The following is a 24774-nucleotide window of genomic DNA, read 5'->3' as shown; positions in this document are numbered from 1 at the left end:
GTGTATATGTATATATGTGTGTGTACATACGTATGTATATATATATATATATATGTGTATGTGTTTTTTCTTGATGTGCTTCTCTTATCTACACGTAGAGTACGTGTTTACATCATGTCTGTTTTGTGATTGGATGCCTGAACAAGATGTTTTATTTTGACAAATCACCGGATATACTATGCCATTCATGTGGAGATTTCCTGTCTGGCGCAAACTTCTCTGTGCATATTGACACGCCTCTATCAAAAATAGACTTGCTGCAATTCCCCAGTGAAGCTGTTTGCTGACAAGTGACAGGCTGGGAATTGGAAAGACGTGACACTGACAAGCCAGCCACCAGTCAGGAGTAGTCACGCTGAAAACCAGCTGATTCCAGTCCCAGGCTGGGCAATTGCTGCATCCCTAGACATGTTGAAATGTTTCAGTTACTCTGCATTGCATTTGTGTTTTCTGTTGTATTCAAACTAGTTTCATCAAAGATATAGGAGTATTTTGTTAAAAGTGGTATACTATGGACAATTTTCATCCTCCAAACTCAGCAAGAAGGCAGGAATACACAAGATTCAACAAAATTCCCCAAACTTTTAGAACCTAGACAAGACTGATGGTCTTCATTGTTCTTCTTATGGCCAGCTTATAAGAAGTTCATGCTAGAATTTCTCTTAGCTTAGTTTTGTTAGAAAATATATTTGTCTTGTCCTTGGCTACTCTAAAGATCAGTTTTGATTGTCCAAAGAATGTCAGTATGGTTTATTGAGTATTAAAGTCAAATAACACATCTTCCTTTTACAGGGCTAATTAAAGCCCTAAGATCTGTAACTGTTTGAAGCAATACGTGTATAATGTCACATGGACAGTGAAATGTTTTTGCAGGTTTGGGCATTTCTCATAACTTTTTTAGTCATCACACAAATCTCTTCTCCTTCTTTATCCCCCACAGAGTTTTTCCGTGAGCTCTTGAAAAATGCAGAGGTCTCTCTGCACAACATGTTTGTGAGAACATATGGCATGATGTACGTGCAGAATGCAGAACTCTTCAAGAACTTCTTTGAGGCCCTTACGCGGTACTATGTGTCTGGCAGCAGTGCCATCAACCTGGAATCTATGCTGTCAGACTTCTGGGCAGACCTTCTGGAGAGGATGTTCCGGCTGGTCAACGTGCAGTATGAGTTCAGCGATGCCTACATGGAGTGTGTCAGTCGCCACACTGAGCAGCTGCAGCCTTTTGGAGATGTGCCTCGCAAGCTTCGTATCCAGCTGACGAGGGCTTTTGTGGCTGCACGCACATTTGTGCGTGGACTGGCACTTATGCCAGAGGTGGTCAATAAAGTTTCTACAGTAAGTCTGAGATGCATTCATACTTTTGTCTTTGATTTAAAAAGCCATGAAAGCCTGATTAGTATCTATCTGTTTTCAGAACTTGTGTGTCTCTTGGACATGCTGGTTCCATTTCTCTCTGATAACATCAATCACCTTGTCTATTCCAAATGTGATACATTTTCCGACACGGTGAATTCAGCGATTAGTTTATACAGCTTTGTGTCCATGAATGGCCCAGCCTTCTTAGTATCCAAGTTTTTTGCTGTGAACTTTTTGCTCTCTGCCCCCTGCTTCCTGCAGGTCAGCGCTTCTCCCAGCTGTGTGCGAGCAGCCATGAAGATGTTGTACTGTCCTTACTGCTCAGGCCAGGTGGCCCTAAAGCCCTGCCAAAACTACTGTCTGAATGTGATGCGTGGGTGTTTGGCCAACCAGGCTGACCTGGACACTGAATGGAACAACTTTCTTGGTGAGTGACAATTACATGTGCAAACAGCTTTCTGGAGTCAGCATTTACTGAACTTTTGGGTTTCAACTGTTTAGATTTGGCAGCAGAGTGCGTTGATCCCCCCCCCCCCCCCCCCCCATACCCACCCATTCTTTAGCAGGTTATAGTTGGTTAGGACATTTCTTACGAAAAAACACAGCAGTTGTAAGAGTCCTGTTGAAACGTGTCTTTAATTGTTTAGTAATTAAGAATGGGAGGGGCAATGAATGCTTTGGCCCACATCATAAAGCACCTTTTTGGTTTTATGAACAAAACAAATGGGTTTTTGATATTTAGAGTGAATCCACAGCTCTGCGATATGATATGTATTTTAAATGATTAATCTTGGCTCTATAGTTGAAAATGTTATCATCTCACTCAATAATTACTGGTCATTTTTAATAAACTATTCTCAATCCCATTATTGAATGTAACCATGTTATTCATCAAGACACTCTTTATAACTTTAATGTCAACAAAACAATGAAAGAAACAAAGAAAGCCACAGTAATGCCTACGGCAGAGCTACAATGCTGTTGAGCCAACCTATCCTCTCCTCCCTTTCCTCGCCATGTAACTGTCTCTGCCAAAGTGACATATACCAGTGGCAGTCAAGCAACATGCTTGCCATGCTAAACGATTAACTTGCCATTAGCATGGGAGGGAGCATGCAACCAAACTTTGCATGACTGTTTGAGGGGGTTCATATATATATTCATTTGCTTTTAATGGAGGATACATGGCTACGACATTGCTCAGGCCTCGTACATGGTAGACTTGGTAGACACTGAGATGTTTTCTGACTCATGTACCACTGTTCCATGTGTGTCCCTTGCTGCTGACACAGCTACTCTCTGCCTAGGCATCTGCTTCCCTCTGTTTCCTTGCTGTAGAGCCAGATTCTATGGGGCGTTTACTGGTTAAATACTTGCTGATCTTGGACATCTGCTTCCCCCTAGTGAATGTGTTTTGTAACTTCAGACTGAAGAAAATGTGTTTATGAAATAAATTACTTCCTAATGTGGTATTATCTGTGCTCTGTTTTTCAGATGCTATGCTTAGTCTAGCTGAGAGGCTGGAGGGCCCTTTCAATTTTGAGTCTGTCATGGATCCCATTGATGTGAAGATTTCAGAGGCTATTATGAACATGCAAGAGAACAGCATGCAAGTCTCACAGAAAGTCAGTATTATTTCAGTCTTTTTAACAGAGGCAAGAAACAAACATATTCAGCAACACTGACTTGACTTAATATTTGCTAACAGGTTTTTCACGGCTGTGGTCAGCCTAAACCAAACATGGCCTTCCGCTCCAAACGCTCTGTCAAAGAAACAGGGTTTACTGGCCGCTTCCGTCCCTATAGCCCTGATGCACGACCAACCACCGCTGCTGGGACCAGCTTAGACAGACTGGTAAGGTCAAAGAAAACCCAGAACAAAGCAGGACCTGTTTCTGTGTTTGAACTTGCACCTCATTTCTGTGTGTCTCCTACACAGACGAATGACGTTAAGAAGAAGTTGAAACATGCAAAGAAGTTCTGGTCCACATTACCAGATACTGTGTGTGCAGGTGAGAGGACTGCACCCGGGGACGAGTGCTGGAATGGAACAGCAAAAAGCAGGTAAGCTCATAGTGCATTTGAATTCTACATTTGATTGGATGAGTTGAGATCCTGACTAGTAATGAATGTTATCTCACACAGGTATGAGTCGGTCGTCATTGGCAATGGACTGGCCAATCAAGTGTCGAACCCTGATGTGGACGTAGATATCACAAAGCCAGACATTGTGATTCGCAGTCAGATTGCTGTTTTAAAGGAAATGACAAGTTGGCTCAAAGCAGCGTACAGTGGCAATGACATCTCTATGGACAACGGTGAGCACAGCTTCGGCTTGAATCTCTTCATTTAAGGATGGTCTAGTTAACATCTGACCTTCTGTCTATGTTGGTGCCCAGATGAAGAAGGCAGTGGTGGAGAGGAGAGCGGCAGTGGCTGTGACTATCCATCTTGCAACACAGACCGGGATATCTACTTCTCCACTCCACCAAACCCTGGAAATCCACGAGTCAATCTGGTGCAGAGTGGTACATCTTCTGGCGTCAGCGTACAGGGAAGCATGGTGCTGGCTCTCTGTGGGCTGACTCTAGCCCTGCTGGCTCCCCGGTTGAGATAAAACAGTGTGGGGAAGAGAATGAGCAGGAATGACAGAGCGAAGGGGAAAACTGAAAGATTTTTTAGAAGACGGCCTTCAGGACATTGGACTGTCTGCCATGGGGGGAGGGGGGCTCCATAAAACTACAATAACTTCATTTTTAATTATTTGTTTGTATTTTTTAATGACATGTCTGTAATTGACCACCACCCCCCACCCCCCCACCCCCAGTAAACCTTTACGTCTTATGGCTCTTTTGGAGCTACAGTTTGGTTCTGGCTGGCTGCAGCATTATAAACGTAACGGCAATTAAATCACGTACTTCCGCTTAGTGCCTTCAGCAATAATTGTCATATATTACTGCCTGTGAGGGGATGTGTCTTCATATTTCTGAGGATGTTATATTCCCATAATTCAGAGGTCAACTAATTTTATTGCAAGAAGTTATAAATCAGTGATAGCTATGAACTCATAACTTGTAATGATCAAGCAGCACATTATGGTTGTGCAAAATGTGAACATTTGTGTCAGTGCATTTATTCATTTCAGCCGTCAGAAATTTTCAAGCTAGGTAGTACAGGCTTGTTTAACGCTAAGAAGGAACAGTGTTCGCCTTTGTTCCATTTGCTGCAGTTCATCTTTCAAACATACAGTGACAGAATTTCCTGCACGTTTGACCTGGAGATGGAGTCATTCAAAGAGCTTTCAGGGTACTATTTGAGCCCAAACCTGCCATCATGTATCTGCCACCAGCATAATCACAGCGTAACTTGATCTTTTTGCAGTCATTGTTGTTTCTCAGTTAGACCTTTTGATGTCATACCATTGTCATACCTCATGCATGTTCTCAAGGAATATTGAGTTGAGTGTCTGATTCAGATGCATCCACATATCTCCCATCCATCAAAGGAGAGGGACTTCCCTGTTTTTCCTCAAAAAGGTGAAGTTGACAATTCACAAAACCCCTTTTTGAATTCAAAGCTCATTTCAACATGGAGGATTGGATTTCTTGCAGTCTTACATGTTGGAAAAGAAAATGGGCTTTGCATGAACCTAAAGAGAACCAAAAGAGAGTGACTTGATCAAATGAAATCGGGGAAAAATTATTTTAACACAGGGTTTTATGTTGAAAAGGTGTTGTATTTTTTTTTTAGCTGTTTTTGGTATGAAGATATATATTAGGTACTACAGTGGATTTTACTGCTGTTTTGTGGGGTGGAAGTGGTTAAGTCTGCACAATTTAGCTTTTTTTTCTGCCCACACCCCAGCCCCACAACACTTGTACCTCTGAAATGGAGTTAACCTTGGTACCGTTACAAGCAAGGCCTCACGTAAAGAGACTGTTGATGTTATTGAAGTGTGTCTATCATCCCTCTTGAAGAATGTTGTTACAAGCTGGTAAGCACGGCATTTTCTGTTCATCTGATTAGCGAGTGTGCGTCAACTGGCCATTTCATCTTGAAATGATGCCATCTCATGTAGGCTTTGTATAGTAAATTATATGAGTATCTCACTGCCATCGCAAACATCCTAAAATTGATGCAGATTCTCCAGAGAAATAGGAAAAATAGTTCATGAGCATTATTTGCAATTGTCGACTTTGTGAGCCTGCAATTATGCATTTTGTAAAATGTAGAAAAAAAAACAATTTGCAGGTTTTACCCTTGAAGACCAATGTTGTTAAAATACAGGTTGATCATAAGCATCTGTTAATTCTTATCCCAAAAAAAAGTAAATGATATATTTCAGATGGGGAAACTACATATCTCATTGAAATTAACTTTGAAGGAACATCTATGCAACATCAATAACTAAAGCCTTCATTTAAAATAATAAAACTGAGTTTCAGCAGCTTGATTTGGCATTACTTCTGTATGTGACCAGTTCAGTGCTCCCTTTCCTTCAACATTTCTATAAGGGCTTTGTGCATGTGCTTGTGTCATGATGAGGAGTTGCGTGTGAAGAAACCAATGTTCAGAGGAAATGTTTGGGCTGGTGGTGGTTGAAGTCTGTGCTGACCAGGGCAGCAACATTCTCTGGCTGGCAGGAATTGGCCCACCTGATGATCTTAAGTTTAAGGACTTTAAAGATGAGTTGGACACGTGTCAAGACCCTTCCATCTGCCGCTGGCCCATAAGGAACAGAAAGGACTTATTCTCTGAGGAGAGAGTGAGTGACTGAATAAAATGTAAATAAAGAGTAGCCATTTTAGATGTCTCTAAAAGAGGCCTTAACAGTACACCAGATTTTTACAGAGTATCTCCTAAATGTTATGGAAAAACAAGATGAGATAGATGTTGAAATGTAAGAAAAAATGTATATTAAACATTTCTTAGTCTTGTTCAAATAAAAACTGCCAATATTTAAATGCTTGTTAATGTCCTCTGTGGTGGCAATTTCTGATGAAATAAAAGAACACTGCAGTCAAACACTCTTTCTGTAAGTTTAATTCTACATCTGCAGATGGGCCCACAACAGCCAATGAGCAATGAATACAAGGGAAGCTGCTTACCTCGTACTAAAAAATGTATATATACATATATACATTTTTTTATTTATTTTTTTTTGCTTATGAGGTAATCCCTCCACTTTAAACTGCTTCATAAGACATGTCCAAGAGAAAAGATCACTTGCACATCTGGGTTGCTGAAGGACAGGAGTCACCAGTTGTCCCTAATCACTAAGCAGACCACATATGGTGTACATAGAAATTTACTACCAGAGGAAAGTTTTCAGGAAATCCTGACCTTTCACCATTCTTTGCTTATAACAAAACAACAAAAGTTGCACAAAAAAATTAAGAAAATGATGATGTGCAATTGGTGCCCAAGTGACTGATAAAAACATGCAATTACAGCAAGACGCAACACAGTAATACAAACAATGTAATCATCATGGAAAGGCTTAACCCACGTGAAAGTCAGACGGTCTTTTGCCCCAATATGCACACACTGTTTACCTGCTGTGGTACTCAACACACTCACTCAACATAACACGCAGCAATGCATGATCAACGCAATGACAATTCAATAACCATCAATTATTTAATGAACTATATTGTAAAATTAGATTTCTTCATTAGGAGTCTTTCTCAGCAGGCGTAGGCCACGGCAGAAGAAGTTTCCCGCATGTTACTGCCACATGGTATAATGTGTATTAACCATGATTCTGACCAAATGAAGCAAGGTGTGTTTTGTAGTGTGTACTAAGTGTAGTGTGGAGGGTAAGGGGATTAAAGTCTTAGAGGTAGGTGAGTGATCATGTCTCCATGACCCCATTCTGCCTTGTCAGTCCACGGGTAGCTCTGTTTTTTTTTTTGCATGAAAATTGTTTCACCCGCATATGTAATACCTTCACAAAAATGTAATAAACCACAAACGTAATACATTCCCCCAAATTTCATGAGTTTCCTTTCACAACTTTAACACCTCATTTTCTTCAAAAGCAATAAATATTACATTTGCTGGGAGTTGTTACTTTGTATGAAGGGGAGAGTCTTACTGTATGCTTTCAAAATTACAGTATATTTTTACATTGTAGTGATGGGGTCTGAGTTATGTAGCAAAAATTCCAATGTAAGTAGCTTTGCATAATATTAATAGTATTTGCGAGGACATGTCAAGAAAGATTTTTCCACTGCGGAAATCAACATTTAATAGAGTACACCAATAAACACAGAAGAATTGGCTGGTATTTTTTTCTTTTAAATTTATCCAGACTCCAGTACTAACATCCATGTCACTTGTGAGTGTCATTGTTTGCATCATTTGTGAGTTCAAGCTGAAAACAGCTTTTTCTCTTGAGAACAAAAGCCAAAACGAACATGTATTTCAGAACTCCGGTATTCTGAGGAAAACTGACTCAAATCCATTTTTTCACTTTAAATTTAGCGAGATATTTTTGCAACATGACTTTCACTTATAAGTTATTTTGCACAAATGGTAAATCCTTTGTAAGCACATGTCAAAAATAGCATTGTCAGGAAAGGCCAAAATGAACATGTATTGCAGTACTCAATTTTTGTAAGGAAAACTGATCGAAATCCATCTGTAAATTCAAGTTATTGATGTTTCACTTCAACTTTAGCTACAGTTCAATGTTTTTCAACATGAATTTCACTCTTAAATTAATATGCACCAGAGTTAAAGCATTTGTGGGTACATATCAAAAATAGAATTTTCTCAGTGAAAAACAGACAGAATGACCTTTAGATAGATAGATAGCAAATAGAAAGAACTTTATTGATCCCACAATGGAGAAATTTGTGTGTTACCACAGCTGAATTTCAAGAAAGAAAGAGAAAAGTTAAATATATCAAAAGAGAGAAGAACATTATATACAGAGTTACATGTGTATAAAACACTATATACAAGACACCAAATATACATATTTTCCAATTATGGGTGGAGGGTTGGAGGTATTTAGATAAATAAATAAGTAAATAAATCATAAATGTGTGTGCGTAAAGTGACTACAGTGGGGGGAGGTGACGGAGGAGGTAAAGTGTCCGAGTGACTCTCGGCGTCATGAAGCGTTGTAGAGTCTCACTGCTGTTGGGATGAATGACCTGCCAAAGTGCTCCTTCCTGCAGCGAGGATGTTTCAGTGTCTGACTGAAGGAGCTGCTCAGCGCACCCACGGTCTCATGCAGGGGGTGATGGGGGTTGTCCATGATGGATGTCAGCTTTGCCAACATCCTCCTCTCACCCACCACAACCACAGACTCTAGGGGACATCCCAGCACAGAGCTAGACCATCGCATCAGTTTGTCAATCCTGTTCCTGTCTGTGTCTGTGTCTGTCTGCCCCCCCCCCCCCCCCCGGCTACTGTATAGAGGATGGCGGATGCAACAACAGAGTCATAAAAAGTTTTCAGCAGAATCCTGCAGACTCCGAAGGACCTCAGTCTCCTCAACAGGTGGAGTCGACTCCGGCCTCTCTTGTACAGGACATCAGTGTTAGTGGACCAGTCCAGTTTGTTATTGAGGTGAACGCCCAGGTACTTTTACGAGTCCACTGTCTCGATATCTTTTCCCTGGATGTTCATCAGTGTAGTAGGGGTGACTTCCTCCTGAAGTCTATCACCATCTCCTTCATCTTGCTGGTGTTGCTCTGCAGGGCATTGACCTCACCAGTTGACAAAGTCCCTAATGACCCCCCTGTATTCCCGGTTGTTACCGTCCGATACGCATCCGATGATGGCCGAATCATCTGAGAACTTCTGTAGGTGGCAATGGTCCGAGTTATATCTGAAGTTTGAAGTGTACGGACTGAACAGAAAGGGTGAGAGGACTGTGCCCTGCGACGCCCCCATGCTGCAGACTACCACAGCAGACACACAGTTCTGGAGCCTCACATACTTGTTGTGGGTGGATATGTGTGTGGATGTGTGGAAGGGGGTGAAACAAGGTGGTGTGAGGAGAGTGCAGGTAGCAATAGCACTGCACCGGGGGGGGGGGGCATGTGGAGGGGAGGTGATGGAAGCTGGGGGGTGGGGGGAGGTGTTAAGTGGCCCAGAGTCAAATCTGTTGAAAAACTGGTTCAGGTCGTTAACCCACCCCCGGTCAGCAGAGGCTGTGGCTCCTCCATTGTCCTCAGAGTGGCCAGAGATTTTGTTCATGTTCCTCCAGACTTCTTGGACTTTGCTCTACTGAAGCTGTTCCTCCATCTTCCTCCTGAAACTCTCCTTGCCTCACCGGCCTGCGCTCCCCTTCCATGAACCAGTCTACCATCCAGTCCCCCATCAAGCTGGCTTGCTCTCCCTGCCTCCCCTCCCATGAACCAGTCTACCATCCAGTCCCCCATCAACCTGGCTTGCTCTCCCTGCCTCCCCTTCCAGATGCTAGCTTCCATCTTCAACTGTTATTAGGGCCTGAGCCAGAAGGTACTTCAGACGAAGACCTTATTATGTTTGCTTGGCAGACAAACACAGAAGGAGCACTAAAAACACACACTTAGGAGTATCAGAGCCCCCCAAAAAACACATAGGGGCACTTGGGGGGTCGGGGGGGGGTCTCCCATAGAAAACAATGGTGGCAAAAAATATATCTGAAATTGCTTTGTTTTTTTATTAGGTCCTGAGTTAGAAGGTACTTCAGGCGAAGACCCAATTGAGATTGCTCGACACTCTCAAACACTACAAACACAAAAATGACACACTAAACAGTGTCCCAGCCAAAAAAAAAACATAGGGGTTCTCAGGGGGTGAGGGCGGAGTCAGCTCTCCCATACACACCCATGCAAAACCTGGTATTAACTGTTATTGCTCGAAAAAAATGAAAACTTATTATTAGGGCTTGAGCCAGAAGGTACTTCAGGCAAAGACCTTATTATGTTTGCTCGGCAGAGAAACACAGAAGGAGCACGAAAGACACTAAAAACACACACTTAGGAGTATCGGACCCGGGCTGCACGGTGGTGCAGTGGTCAGCACTGTGGCCTCACAGCAAGAAGGTTCCTGGTTCGAGTCCCAGCTCGGGCGCGGGATCTTTCTGTGTGAGTCTCCATGTTCTCCCTGTTCCTGTGTGGGATCTCTCTGGTACTCCAGCTTCCTCCCACAGTCAAAAGACATCAAGAGGGGATGAGACTGATTGATACTCTAAATTGACCGTAGGTGTGACTGTGAGTGTGAATGGTTGTCTGTCTCTATGTGTTGGTCCTGTGATGGACTGGTGACCTGTCCAGGGTGAACCCTGCCTCTCACCCGTAGCTGCTGGGATAGGCTCCAGCCCCCAGCAACCCTTACTAGTAAGGAATAAGCGGAAGATGACGATGGACAATGGATGGAGTATCGGACCCCCACCCCAAAAAACATAGGGGCACTCGGGGGGGGGGGGGTGAGGTCTCCCATAGGAAACAATGGTGGCAAACATTATATCTGAAATTGCTTTGTTTATTTATTAGGGCCTGAGCCTGAAGGTACTGACGGCAACACCTAATCATGACGCCACATGCACATTGTTTTCTGACGGATGTTGTTTTAGAAGACATGATGGTTCACTCTCCGCAGCATGGGCGGTAGTGAAACTATCTGCAGATGGAACCTATGAAACCCTAGTAACAGGGCAAGTGATAGATGGCCCCTCAGCACAGAAGGAAGAAATTGTGGGACTCACTGAGGCATGCAAATAAGGGAAGGGACAGAGAGTGAACATATACACGGACTCAGAATATGCGGTTAACGCAACACATGTGCAACTCCCAGAATGGAGAAGAGGAGGCTACTGCACCTCCACAGGCACACCGATCAGACATGAGACCATGATGAGAGAATTAGAGGAAGCACTTATGCTCCCGGAAACGGTTGCAGTAGTGAAGTGCAAGGGACATGATACAAGCAGAACTATGGTGGCTAAGGGAAATCAAGCTGCATATATGGCTGCAAAGAAAGCAGCAGGGTATTCCCCGACATACCAAATGATGACAACAGAGACCAACATGACCGACCTAAAACCCAGATGGACTGTGACTGAGTTGATTGAGCTACAAGACAAAGCTGCACCAGAGGAGAAGTCAATGTGGTTGGCTGGAGGAGCCAGGAAAGGTATAGAAAAAATATGTTCGGCAAATGGTCGGGAATGATTACGAGTGTTCTCTCTGGCATCTTGGTTGCATTTCATTATTGATTATTGTTGGTTGTTGTTGTATCCCACCAATCAGATCTATGTGTGAGCGTGTGATTTCAGCAGCAGTGGAGAAGAAAGTTAATATGCAGAATGGGCCTCCTCCAGCATACCAGATGCTGTCCACCACTGAACCCTCAGCTCCTCCCCTGGATGAGGGTGGACCTGAGCTCGTCTGGGTAGATGAGGACACTGACGAGACCCCACAATTGGATGATCAGCTATAAATTTATCCAGCTGAAAAAGTGAGCACTTAGTAGTGCTCAACAGGGGGTAAATGTAGATAAATTTATTCATATATTTGCTTTAACTGTAAATTAATCCATACATATATTTACTTTAACTGTAGTTAAATTAATACATATATTTACTTAAAATAGAGTGCAGGAAACACAAGGCAGTGAAGCACAGAAGAGACTGTATAAGAGTGGACACAGGTGAAAAGGTCACAACAGGGAAGAGCAGGAGTGTAGCTCATGGCTAGCATCACTTCCTTAAGCTAATTAAGTCAGAACAGAGTCCATAGAATTTCTACGGTGGGATGAAGTGGTGGGAGTCAGAAGTAGATAAGAGCAAGGTCGTGAATCAGGACAAGAGAGGTTTGGATCTTCACAGATGCAACAAGGAGTCTACAATGGGAACAGATGGTGCTGGCACGTGGTCAGACAGAAGATTCTGCAAAATAACACAAAGATCAAAAATACACACTTGCACGCAGAAGTGATCACATAAGCACCTCCTTGTAACACATAAAACTGGAGAGAGAGTGAGATCGTTGGACTTCTTGCCACAACGCCAGGGACGACGCATCTGCGTATGCTGACTCCAGGATAGGGGAAGACCATCTCCAGAGCTCTGGATTCTTTCCTGTTAATCTGAAAAAATTCTTTTGAACCAACTGGAAGGTGTCCTCTCCAGATTTTGAACAGTGCAATATGGACTCTGTGGGTCCTTCTGATTGATTAATGGTGACTTGTTGAAAAATTCCTACAGTTTGCTCAGCAGATCAACACATTAGCAGCACGGGAAACAGTAAAAACACGCACGAAACAGTGTCCCAGCCCCCCCCAAAACAAGAGTCAGCTCAGGCAGACGGCCTGGAGCCGGTTTTCACATACACACCGATTCAAAACCTGTATTGAACTGTTCTTGCTGTTAATGAGTGCGCGCTATATGTGCATGATGCGCATAAATCCTTCCAGAATCTTTGCCGCTTAATTTCATGCCCTAAACTTTTATTGTTCAAAGTCACTTTTCAGTGAACTTTCAACCTGAAAGCATAGAAAGATGCATAAATTTGAAGTTACAGGTGGATTTAACTCAGTTTTCCTCAAAATACAGGAGTTCTGCATGAAGTGTTCATTTTGGCCTTCTCTCGCTGAGAAAACACTATTTGTGACCTGTGATACAAAAATGACATAACTTTTGTTCAAAGTGAGTTTTCAGTCAAGTTTCAACCAGAAACCATAATAAAACGTATGAACTTGAAGTTACAGGTGGATTTCAGTCTTTTTTTTTTTACAAAATATAGGAGTTTTGCACGAAATGTTTATAAATGCTTTCTTTTGATTTGAAAACACTCTTTGTTAACCGTTATCATCAAACAGATAAATGATTTTTAAAATGTCTTTCAATTGAAATTTCAACCTGAAAGCATAGAAAGATGCACAAACTTGAAGATACAGGTTCATATCACTCAGTTTTCCTCCAAATAAAAGAGTTCTGCATGAAGTGTTCATTTTGGCCTTCTCTCGCTGAGAAAACACTGTTTGTGACCTGTGATACAAAAATGCCTTAACTTTTGTTCAAAGTGAGTTTTCAGTCAAGTTTCAACCTGAAAGCATAGAAAGATGCATAAACTTGAAGTTACAGCTTGATTTCAGTGAGTTTTCATCAAAATACAGGAGTTCTGCATGAAGTGTTCATTTTGGCCTTCTCTCGCTGAGAAAACACTATTTGTGACCTGTGATACAAAAATGCCTTAACTTTTGTTCAAAGTGAGTTTTCAGTCAAGTTTCAACCTGAAAGCATAGAAAGATGCATAAACTTGAAGTTACAGCTTGATTTCAGTGAGTTTTCATCAAAATACAGGAGTTCTGCATGAAGTGTTCATTTTGGCCTTCTCTCGCTGAGAAAACACTATTTGTGACCTGTGATACAAAACAGCCATAACTTTTCTTCAAAGTGAGGTTTCAGTCAAGTTTCAACCTGAAAGCATAGAAAGATGCATAAACTTGAAGTTACAGGTGGATTTAAGTGAGTTTTCATCAAAATACAGGAGTTCTGCATGAAGTGTTCATTTTGGCCTTCTCTCGCTGAGAAAACACTATTTGTGACCTGTGATACAAAACAGCCATAACTTTTGTTCAAAGTGAGTTTTCAGTCAAGTTTCAACCTGAAAGCATAGAAAGATGCAGAAACTTTCTTTATCGGATTTTATAGGACTTTTTTTGTGCCAAATGCTGTATACACGTCATTTTTTGACATTTTGACTTCAGAGTTGGACTGAAGGAGGTCAGGACCTGTGTCTGTGGACAACCCAGTCTCATGTCAAAACGTAAAAAGGCTACGTTTGTCCACAGTGCAAAACGTGTCAGTTCTACAATAAAGGCCTAAAAAAGTACTAAAAAGTGAAAGTATAATATATATAGTATAAATACTGAAAGTATAGAAAGGGTAAGAACAAAAAGGGAAAAGGAAAAGAAAGGGACAGCTGAAAGGGGACAGGAGTGTGAGAGACACAGACATGTACCGCAAACCCTAACCCTAACCCTAACCCTGATTAGGGTTAGGGTTAGGGTTTGGGGTTTAACCAACCCTCACCCTAAAACCCTGAAGCGTAAACTCAAGAAAGAGAAACACAAACTCAAGTCAGAGAATAATAAAACTAAATAAGTCAACTCAAAGAAGAGGAAAGGAACGTCTGTTTATTAGAAACCAAGAGGACAGGAAGGGAAGGTAGAAATTAAGATCAAGAAGGGAAAGTAAAGAAAGGGTAAGAACAAAAAGGGAAAAGGAAAAGAAAGGGACAGCTGAAAGGGGATAGGAGTGTGAGAGACACAGACATGTACCGCAAACCCTAACCCCTAACCCTAACCGATTCTATTCTATACCTAACCCTAACCCTAACCCAAACCCTAACCCCTAACCCTAACCTATTCTATTCTATACCTAACCCTAACCCTAACCTATTCTATTCTATACCTAACCCTAACCCTAACCTATTCTATTCTATACCTAACCCTAACCCTAACCCTAAACCCTAACACTAACCCTAACCCTAAACCCTAACCCTAAACCCTAACCCTAACCTATTCTATTCTATACCTAACCCTAACCCTAACCCTAAACCCTAACACTAACCCTAACCCTAAACCCTAACCCTAACCTATTCTATTCTATACCTAACCCTAACCCTAACCCTAAACCCTAACCCTAACCCTAACCCTAAACCCTAACCCTAACCTATTCTATTCTATACCTAACCCTAACCCTAACCCTAAACCCTAACCCTAACCCTAACCTTCTCTATTCTATACCTAACCCTAACCCTAACCCTAAACCCTAGCCCTAACCCTAACCTTCTCTATTCTATACCTAACCCTAACCCTAACCCTAACCCTAACCTATTCTATACCTAACCCTAACCCTAACCCTAACCCTTACCTTATACCTAACCCTAACCCTAACCCTAAACCCTAACCCTAACCCTCAAACGTATCCTCTGCCCTCTACCCAAACCCTAACCCTAACCTCCTCCCTTTACTCTTGCCTAACCCTAACCTTCACGCATGCACACGCATGCACACGCACACACACACACACAGGCACACAAACACACACACACACTCACCCACACACTTCAGCACACAACAAGTGCTATCCACCCCATACTAACTTGCAAAATTCATACCCAGCAAAGTACTACCAATAGACTCCAAATCACCGCAAACATGCACCTAGACACTTTCCACAGGACACTTTTCACAGAAAACAGTCAAATTTTCACTCACTCCCATTCACTTGAATGGGGGAATTTAAAATCCACATTACTCAGGCTAGGAACATCCTACAGACTCGGGACTAGGCTCGTTGGAAAGCCCATTTGGGGGTGGGGGGGGGGGGTATCCAGACTCTCAGCACTCTGCCCCCTACAGGTCAAAAGTGCACCGCCAATGAAGGTCAAAATAGGGGCTTATTCGCCAATAACTCCGCCCCCTTTGCTCCAATCCACTTGAAACTTTCACCAATCACTCCGCTGACCATCAGAACCCTATGCACCAACTTTCAGCCTCCTACACCTTTCGGTTCCAAAGTGCACCACTTTGGGTGGGGTGGTACTCTTACCTTATACCTAACCCTAACCCAAATACTAAACCACTCTAATGCCCCCATGTCTAACCCAAACTCGTGCCCGCTGTGCCCCAATTTATAAGCCAGCCCAAATCTGAAGCCCGTGAACAAAATAAGCCTGTGTATAAAAAACGTACAGAGTGTATAAAACTTAAAAGAAGAAGAGGGAAAGTGAAAAAGGGAAAGGTAAAGTGCCACATGGCCTAACGAGGCTAAGGAGAAGGTGAAAGCAGGTAACGCTAGGAAGGGGAAGGAAGAAGTTAGGAAGAGGGAAGAGAATAACATTAGAAAGAAATACAGTGAAGAATAGAGGGAAAGAATTGAAAAAGATTTATTATTTGAAAAGAAATTGGACATAAAAACAGGAGACAGGTTAAGGGATTAACAGAAATTTATTTACAAGACCAACGGCAAGACTACATATAAAGAATTAAAGAATTAGACACCAAACAGATAAGGACAAGAAGGATAAATATGGATTGGACAACATAAAAACATTATTCTAAAAAACATTATTCTAAGAAAGACAAAAGGATTGGAACAAAAAAATAACCTAAGAACAAAATATAATTTAACAAAGAGGTGTAAGGAACTAAAAGACAATATAAATTGGACAACACAAAAATCATTACATTGAACAAAACAAGGGAGGGATAGAATGAGATACAAAAGGGAATAAAAGGGAAGTGCTTTTTGGGAGCGAGTGTTACTTATGCCATACCAGGCAAAGTCACCATTGTGATCAGCTGCGCCTGAGGAAGGCTAGAAAAAAGCCGAAACGTTGCGCTAAGGCTGATCTCATTAAGGCTATAAGGCAAATTTTTGGAATACCCACCACCTTAGGGTGGTGGAAAACTAATTTTTTTTAAATTAATTTTTTGGAGGCCTAGTGGCATTAACCCCTAAGCATCCACCCACCCATTCTAAACCCTTAACCCATAAATAAACATTTTTTGTGGACTGGGGAGTCCAGCCAGTTCCTCTTTGGAGGACTGTGCATCAACCCCATGGAGGGGGCCCTAACCCTCACTCACAAAATATGATGTCTCTCTCTCTCTCTCTCTCTCTCACACACACACACACACACACACACACACACACACACACACACACACACACACACACGAGGCCCTGAGACGAGCTCCCGAACAGATACCTCCACAAACAATGTGTGACACACATAAAAGAGTCTGAAACAGTATAAAAGGGCAAAAGGTCAACGTATTTTCTTCAACTAGCGGCAACTTACAACCTAGCATCCAGTCATCTGATTTCAACATGATGTCAGATGTCTCTCATACACACAGGCACACACACACACGCACACGCACACACATACTGAGGCCCCGTGACGGACCCCCCCCCCCCCCCGAATGCGTAAGGAGGCGGGGATAAGCTAATTAGGGTCATAAATCACTCTCTTTTGACAGAAAGTGGGTTCTATATTCTCTCACCTCTCAACATGGAAATGTGAGTGGTGAGAGAATAAAGATCCTTGAATCTGAATCTTGAATTCTAATTCTGAGTCTGATTTGAAGGCATACAGCCCAATAATGAACACCTCTGGCTCCATCAACTGAAAATACATTGTTAGTCTCAAAAATGTTCAGATGAGGGATGGACTGCATGCTGAAAACAAGATCACGCACAAGCCTGTCCACTTCGACAACCAGAAGATGAAGGTGCCTCTGGCTATGCAGACATTGAGTCACTCAGTAACAGTGGCTCTCTGCACACTGAGGGACCGAGGCTACTCACAGTTGAAGGACTGTGAAGCAACGGCTGAATTCTTTGAGCTAATATGATTGGGGATGTGCCGAGGGCCATAGAGGTAGGAGAGGGAAGTTACAAATACTTGGATGTCTTTAACATAGTGAAATGAATAGGTTTGTTTTTTTTTTGAATACATTAGCACTAATTTGATATGATACGTGTTCAAACAGTGTTATGGCAATGGTTTTGGATGCTTAAAGTCAATGCAGATGTTTGTTTTTAGATTATTGACAGGCTCTTTGACACCTTGAACAGCAGCAATCCCCGTGCTAAAGGTTTCAAAGCTTCCCTTGGGGCTTTGAATTGGGCAGAGAGAGTGGAGTTCTTGTTGAGAGCCAGGAAGTACTTGATCAGTTTGTCAGTCAAAGATGGCACACCCCTTCACCAATCAAAGAGGTCTTTGTAAAATTGTGATTTTACTGTTCGAATGAAGTTCAAGGTTCAGGTTGATTCTCTACTCAGTTCCCATATTCTGAATCGAGTTCATAAGATGCTCTGTTCTTTTGTTCTGATTCAGGTTTAAATTACCTTTTGTTCTATTGTTTATTTTTCCTGCATGCAATGTTTTTTACTGTTGGAAATAACTTTTTTCAGGTCTTACAGGTGTCAATATGGTATGCTATGGTATGCACCAGGTAAGTTGGGACCCACCATGACTGACCACTCCGTGTAACCCTCGACAACTGTCCTGCTATTAAAGTTTTGTAAAGGTTGTGTAATAATGGTAATAACTATACTTTATATTGCACCTTTCAAGAAACCCATGGTCACTTTACAGTGAAAAATAAAATAGATGAATAAAAGAGAGCACTAAATGCCTAATTTGGAAATGGTATGGCGAGAAGGCGAGTCTTGAGGTGAGGTTGGGGCATGGCGCATTTTAGAGGGGAGAGAGTTCCAAAGAATGAAGGCTACGACACTGAAGTCTCTGTCACCAAAGGTCTGTAGTCTGGGACAGGGGATGGAGAGCAGAGCAGAATCTCAGGGATGCAGGGTCTGAGATGATGAGTGGAGATGGAGAAGGTTGGACAGGTACTGGAGGTGGGGGGGAGGGGGGCGCAAGGACATAAAGGGATTTATGTGTGAGGAAAATGAGTTTCTATGATGTGTATGAGTATGGGATATGATGCGTCTTGTTCGAATTTGTTTGCTGTCTGCATTTTTTTTTCTATTTGAATTGTTTAGTGTTTTTCAGGTCCTACAGGTGTCGATGGTATGTATGCTACCGTGTTAACATCATGCAGGTGTCATGTTTTGCATGTTCGTATTTCAAGCTGTCCCACTTCTGGTTCAATAATGTTCCTATAGATGGTTCAGCATCCTAAAAGACAGTAAGGTTTGCACACAGTAATTTTGTTCCCATTAAATTGGCAGTACAGTTTCCCCACAATGGTTCCCACCTCAGCAAAAGCTCTATGTCTGTGGCTAACCCTGCCACCCATAGCTGTTCACATCTGATGGACGTGGTGGCAAAATCATTTTACCTCTTTCATTGAACAAAATTCCTAGGTGCTTCCTTGAGGTGTCTTTCATTTAACACAATCAGGGAAATACAACCTTTTCTCTTTTTAAGGTACCTGTCTGTCATCGGGTTTGTGATCAACACTGACACCCTGATGCTGATGATTCCTGAGCTGCTCCAAGTCCAGCGGTATGTCTGCACCTACCAGTTCAGCCAAGATCACTTGGAGCTTCTCTTTAATTCAATCAGAGCATCAGGTAAGGTTCACATTTTACAGCCTTTATAAAACAATGAGTAAAGATCTGTGGTGTAATTGGAGTGTGTGGGTGTTGTTGTCTTTCCTAAGGGGGCTGGAACAACAATCCCTCTGCCGGCCAGTTCCAGGGCCTCTTCCGACGTCTGATGGTCTGATGGGGTCTCTCACCAACTGGGCAAGGCAAAGTGGCAGCACAGGATGACACAGCCTCTCTGTCTGCTGTCAAGATGTCCTCTGCTGAAACTGCAGGCGAACTCCCTTCCCCATTTGTGAACTTAGCAGCCCTCGTGTGTGACCACAGCTACCTTCCCACACGCTTTGGTGGTCTTGTGGACAATGCTTTGGTCTACATCGCAGGGTTTGTGGTTCGGCAGGTTCTTAAAAGGCTCTCTTGTGATGTGTGCCGTGCCAGCCTGGTGACAGATGCTGTACACTCTTCGTATGATGAGAGCTACCACCTACTTGTGCTCAGAAACAATAGTGGGCTCATGATTCCATCTGAAGGCACAGTCAAGGTGGTGAGGGCAGCAGAGCAGGTGATTCGCCAGGTCCACTCCCAGTTCCCAAACTGCCAGCAGTCATGCATGTGGTCCGTGAGGAGATTGACACGGATGATGTGTTTTTGCTTGGCGAACATACTGGAGACACACAATCTGGCATTGACAACCACCATTCAAACCTCCTTAAACTGGTGGTGTCTCTGTTCCTCAAAATTAGGCTGCACAACATTGCAAAACTTGCCTCTCTCAAATACCAGAGTGGAAGCACAAGAAAGAAACAGTGCAAGACTGTTCTCTTTCAGGGGATTTGGCTCCAATTCATCAAAAGCTAGTAAATAGTTTGTAAGTTCCTGCAGGTTTTTCTGAAGGTCTGATATTCAAAAAGGGTAGAGACAGCAGATCCTTTGTCTACAATAATACCAAAAATGATGATGATAGAGATACAATTCTAATAATACTAATAATATTATAATATTAATCCATCCCTCCATCTCCTCCCTCTTCTCCTGTTCAGGGTGGTGGGGGTGGAGCCTATCCCAGCAGTCTTCCACCTGGACAGGTCACCAGTCCATGGCAGGGCCAACACATAGAGACAGACAACCATTGGCTCTCCCAGCCACGCCTACGGTCAATTTAGAGTCTGGATTAACCTGGTCCCTCTTGATGTCTTTGGACTGTGGAGGAAGCTGGAGTACCAGAGAGAACCCAGCAGGAACAGGGAGAACATGGAGACTCACACAGAAAGACCCCGTGCTGCAGCCGGGACTCCACCCACAACCTTCTTGCTGGGGGCCACAGTGAGGACCACTGCGCCACTGGGCTGCTTTATAATATTAATATAAGAATAAAAACTATAGCAACAATAATAATATAATGCAAATTAGATTAATAATAAATAATAAAAGTAATATGTGTAATGATAATACAATGATAATATGAAAACTATGATGATAATAGTAATAATTACTATAATACAATTATATTTATTGATGTAATCATTATTATACTCAAATGCAGTGTACACCCTGCAAGCATAATTTTAATGATAGCAATAATATATAATAAAGATAATAGCAATTGCAACAATAATAATATGATGATAATAGCAATAATAACAGTAATGACAATATAATTATATATATATATATATATATATATATATATATATATATATATATGTGTGTGTGTGTGTGTGTGTGTGTGAATGAAATTCTAATAATAGTAATTATTATTATATTAAAAAGAAATGTATAGCCTACCCTTCAAGCAATGCTTTTAATAAAGACCTGAACACACCTGGACGTTTTCTGGGTCCTTTTCATTCTACCTCTGTCCGTCATGTCTGACATTTGATGAACATACCTCGTGTAGATAGCATGACAACTGAGCAGTTTATTATTACCGTACTTTTATTGTGTAGAAACACCACTCCTCCATAGATGTAATCATACATAAACATGTGTCTCTAATTGTCTTAAGAGACAATTGAAGACTCAATTGTTCAGAGAGCACCGAGGCACTGAACCTGACTCTTCTCCTCTTTGTCCTGTGGGGTAGAATAAGTCAGAGGGTCCAAGACCCAGCACTTAGTGATTATGTAGCACTAACTGTGTTGTGTGATGTTGTATGTTTGTCAAAAAAAAAAAGGGAGGGGGGGGAGGGCGACACTTCTTCTGCCACTAGATGGCAGTACCTGTGACCAAATCACAACTGAAGCACTTTTGCGCTTCCTATGGGTTTTTCCTTAAGTCTAAATTCTTGCTTGTGTTGTACGTCGCTTTGGACAAAAGCGTCTGCTAAATGAAATTGTAGAATTGTAGAATTGTGTCTCGGGATACCCTGTAGGAGCAAGTAGCCCTATTCCAAGATGACCGCCCTGTTGGCACGCCGCTCTGATGAGCTGCAGCAGTCAGTGCGGCATCTAGTGCATATATATGTCTATTAGTAAAGGCACTGAGGGCACTAAACAGTCCTATCACTGATGGAGAGTACTGGGAATAGCAGAGAGAATCTAGGTTTTCCCTGCTAATCCACTGTTCCATCTTCAATCCAGTGGGTGGCGGTAATGCACCTATAAGCTGTTTGCTAACCGCCAGTAACTCAGAAGGAGAGGAAGGAGCAGCAGCAGGAAGCCATAACCTATGGCTATAACCTCCAGCCGGGGGCAGAGGTCATGGCGAAACTGGAGCTGGCACCGCTCAGACGGTGGGACGATTTCTTTCCTGGTTCGGAGAGATTCGACAAACCTGACGTTAAGGATTTGGCGAAATGGGATAATAGAGTTGTTAGTAACTTGCTTTATTACCAAACGAATTACCTGGCGGTGGCCCTTGTTGTTTTCTTTGCTGTCGGGTTAGTTAGGGTTAGAACTGTGGTCGGTACTGCCTGTTTACGTCACAGCTGTTGGAGACGTGTTGGATGTGTTCACTTGTTATTGTTGTCCTTTGCGTGTTGACTGGCATGAAGTCAAGGTGTCAATGACTTGGGGTCTGGACGGGTTCCGGTAAGCAGGAGCAGAGCTGGAATGAGAAGACATGCAAACATGCCTGTTCTTGTGGGATGTATTGTTCCCTCCTCTTGATATACTTTGCATTTTATATATATATATATATATATATATATATATATATATATATATATATATATATATATATATATAGAGAGAGAGAGAGAGAGAGAGAGAGAGAGAGAGAGAGAGAGAGAGAGAGAGAGAGAGAGAGAGAGAGAGAGAGAGAGAGAGAGAGAGAGAGAGAGAGAGTGGGAGGTGGCAGGGATGTCAAGAGGTTTGAACTATACCAGGATCATGATGCTCACAACTGTTTGAGGCTTGTGTAGTTGGTACTCACGACATTGGGTACAGGCAGGGGTTCATCATCGCCAAAGTGGGAACAGTCCACAGAGAGGCTCTTTTGAGCCTTCTTTGGCGAATCAGTCGTCCTGGTAGCAACAGGCTGAACTGAAGGACATATTTTGATTTTATCACAATGTACTACAAAATACATGAATAATTCCTTCACACTCAGAAAAGAAAAAAATACAGCATAGTATGGCATTCATTTATTACTTACTGCCTAGAATGATATACATACCCTTTGGTGAGACAGGGGATCACTCCATCTCTGACCGTGACTGTCTGCCCTGTTCTGTCAAAGTCCTCCGGCTTGAAAAACCGCTCACCGCAGAGCATGGAGGACAAACTTGCCTTGAACCCATCCCTCCTGAGAGCTACTTAACTGTTTCCTCCTTGCTATCTTTGGGAAACCTATGTAGTGTGACAAAAGTTAGAAAAGCTATTAACAACAATCTTACTAAATGTTTGGGGCCAAATAATACAATAACAATGAAGAATTCATCGTTTGCAGGCGGGTGTGACCGCGCTAATTCATTGCTTATGTTCTGAATAACAGGTAACCTACACGATTGTTCCTCCTCCTATTACTTTGACATTATGGATGTGTAAACTAAGTTGTTAAATTATTGACTGTAAATATTTTGATGAAAAAATATTGTACCATGAGCGGACTAAATCAAAATAAATGAATGAAAAGAATGAAGGGATGGATGAATGCACGGGAATACGTAGTGTTTTCCACAACATCGACAAATTATGCTGTCAAAACCATGTTAAAATGGCCAAATAGTACCAAGGTAATTGATAAGTCTTACCTGTGAACGGTAATTCCCTCAGATTTGGTTTGGGTTGTACAAAGTTTAATACAATTCCCCGCAGCACAGGAATGAGGCATTTTGTCTGCTCCGATGCTCGCCACATCCAATATGGCAGCGACGTTGACGTACAGCTCAGCGGTCGATGCGGCGTCTTTGCTTTGGACCATGCTTTGGACGATGCGTACCGTGTGTACCACTGAAACCGGTCCGGCGGAAGTTTGGCTCACGGCCTTGTCACAAAGAAATGGCGAGCGGTATCGGCAGTAAGTAAAATGAATGCTTCGTCGCTTATTTGCAAATTTTTTGCTTGGGATTGTTAGAGCGAAGGTGGGATTATCTCGCTAAGAACATTAAAATTAATCCCGACTTTCTGAGCCAGTGATGTCGTTTTTTGTTGAAACGATATAGTTTTGTGTGTGTCTCACGTTTTTGTCCCCCCGTTACAAACATCGCTAAGCTAATTCATCGCTAAACTTATGCAAATTAAATATTAGCCGAGTGAATGTTGTCGTATGAATGATAATAGTGGATTAGAAATTTTATAAAATGTAAGTCGGTTGGAATGTGTTTTAAGCAATGCCGCAATAAATATCGAACGGATCCTCTAAACATGATTAAAAACTAGCATGAGTATTAACAGCTAGCCAACATCTGACGCCTGACCGGGATAGAAATGAAAATCCTGCAAGATCCATCACCTTTTATTTGTTTTATACGTTATTTGTGATGTCTTTTCCGTTTTAATGTTGTGTGCAAACGATGCAAATATACAGTATATCATCACACACTAATAAGTAATTTCACCTGTCAAACGCCAGTAATATCCTGTTTTAGTATGCTGTATATGAATGACTATTCAGCTTTTTTGGAGCTTTCTCAGTGTTGATTAATTTTTCTAATTTCATTGCGTTGCATATTTGTTCACAAATAATTTCATTTGGCTTTAATCAAGCCAAGATTAACGGATGTATTATTTTTCTTTCTCTTCAAATGTGTTTGTGGGCGTTTTTCCCTTTTTTTCCTTCTCTTTTACAGAACACAAGATACTGAATGTGGGACCAACAGAGCCCTGGTCAGTCAGGGAGAAACTGTGCCTGGCATCCTCAGTTATGAGGAGTGGTGACCAAAATTGGTAAAGAAAACCCTATTAAAAAATGTGGAGCGGGGGAGAGACACAGAGAGAGAA

General features: G+C 42.1%; 2 protein-coding genes and 1 long non-coding RNA gene across 5 annotated transcripts in view; 2 read left to right on the top strand and 1 right to left on the bottom strand.

Annotated features, from left to right (window-relative positions):
- The window catches only part of gpc4 (glypican 4), a 53186-nt gene extending 45916 nt beyond the window's left edge, over nt 1-7270 (top strand). Inside the window, exons 3-9 of one of the 2 annotated variants that reach the window (XM_086222948.1) lie at nt 941-1338; nt 1621-1786; nt 2854-2984; nt 3068-3214; nt 3299-3423; nt 3505-3677; nt 3759-7268. In XM_086222948.1, coding sequence (XP_086079074.1) covers nt 941-1338; nt 1621-1786; nt 2854-2984; nt 3068-3214; nt 3299-3423; nt 3505-3677; nt 3759-3976 — 1358 coding nt within the window. In that variant the 3' untranslated portion in view covers nt 3977-7268. Of the gene's footprint in view, nt 1-940; nt 1339-1620; nt 1787-2853; nt 2985-3067; nt 3424-3504; nt 3678-3758 lie in introns of both variants that reach the window. The other variant, XM_086222947.1, reaches the window with a different exon arrangement.
- A 13963-nt stretch (nt 7271-21233) lies between these two features.
- Nucleotides 21234-23777, bottom strand: LOC147250725 (uncharacterized). Its single transcript, XR_015119109.1, has 5 exons — nt 23586-23777; nt 23009-23181; nt 22766-22875; nt 22237-22438; nt 21234-22141 (listed from the first exon to the last, which is right to left on the bottom strand). It is a non-coding gene; the product is annotated as an uncharacterized LOC147250725 (long non-coding RNA).
- The window catches only part of brd8b (bromodomain containing 8b), a 25593-nt gene continuing 24524 nt past the window's right edge, over nt 23706-24774 (top strand). For both annotated transcript variants that reach the window (XM_086222929.1, XM_086222928.1), the window contains exons 1-2: nt 23706-23851; nt 24624-24720. In XM_086222929.1, coding sequence (XP_086079055.1) covers nt 23731-23851; nt 24624-24720 — 218 coding nt within the window. In that variant the 5' untranslated portion in view covers nt 23706-23730. The remainder of the gene's footprint in view (nt 23852-24623; nt 24721-24774) is intronic.

Source organism: Aulostomus chinensis, chromosome 13 (genome assembly GCF_037954235.1).
Source record: "Aulostomus chinensis isolate RoL2024-O1b breed Wild chromosome 13, RoL_Achi_v1.0, whole genome shotgun sequence".
Lineage (NCBI taxonomy): Eukaryota > Metazoa > Chordata > Actinopteri > Syngnathiformes > Aulostomidae > Aulostomus > Aulostomus chinensis.
Note: the sequence above shows the minus strand (reverse complement) of the source record. Positions and strands in the feature narration are given on the sequence as shown.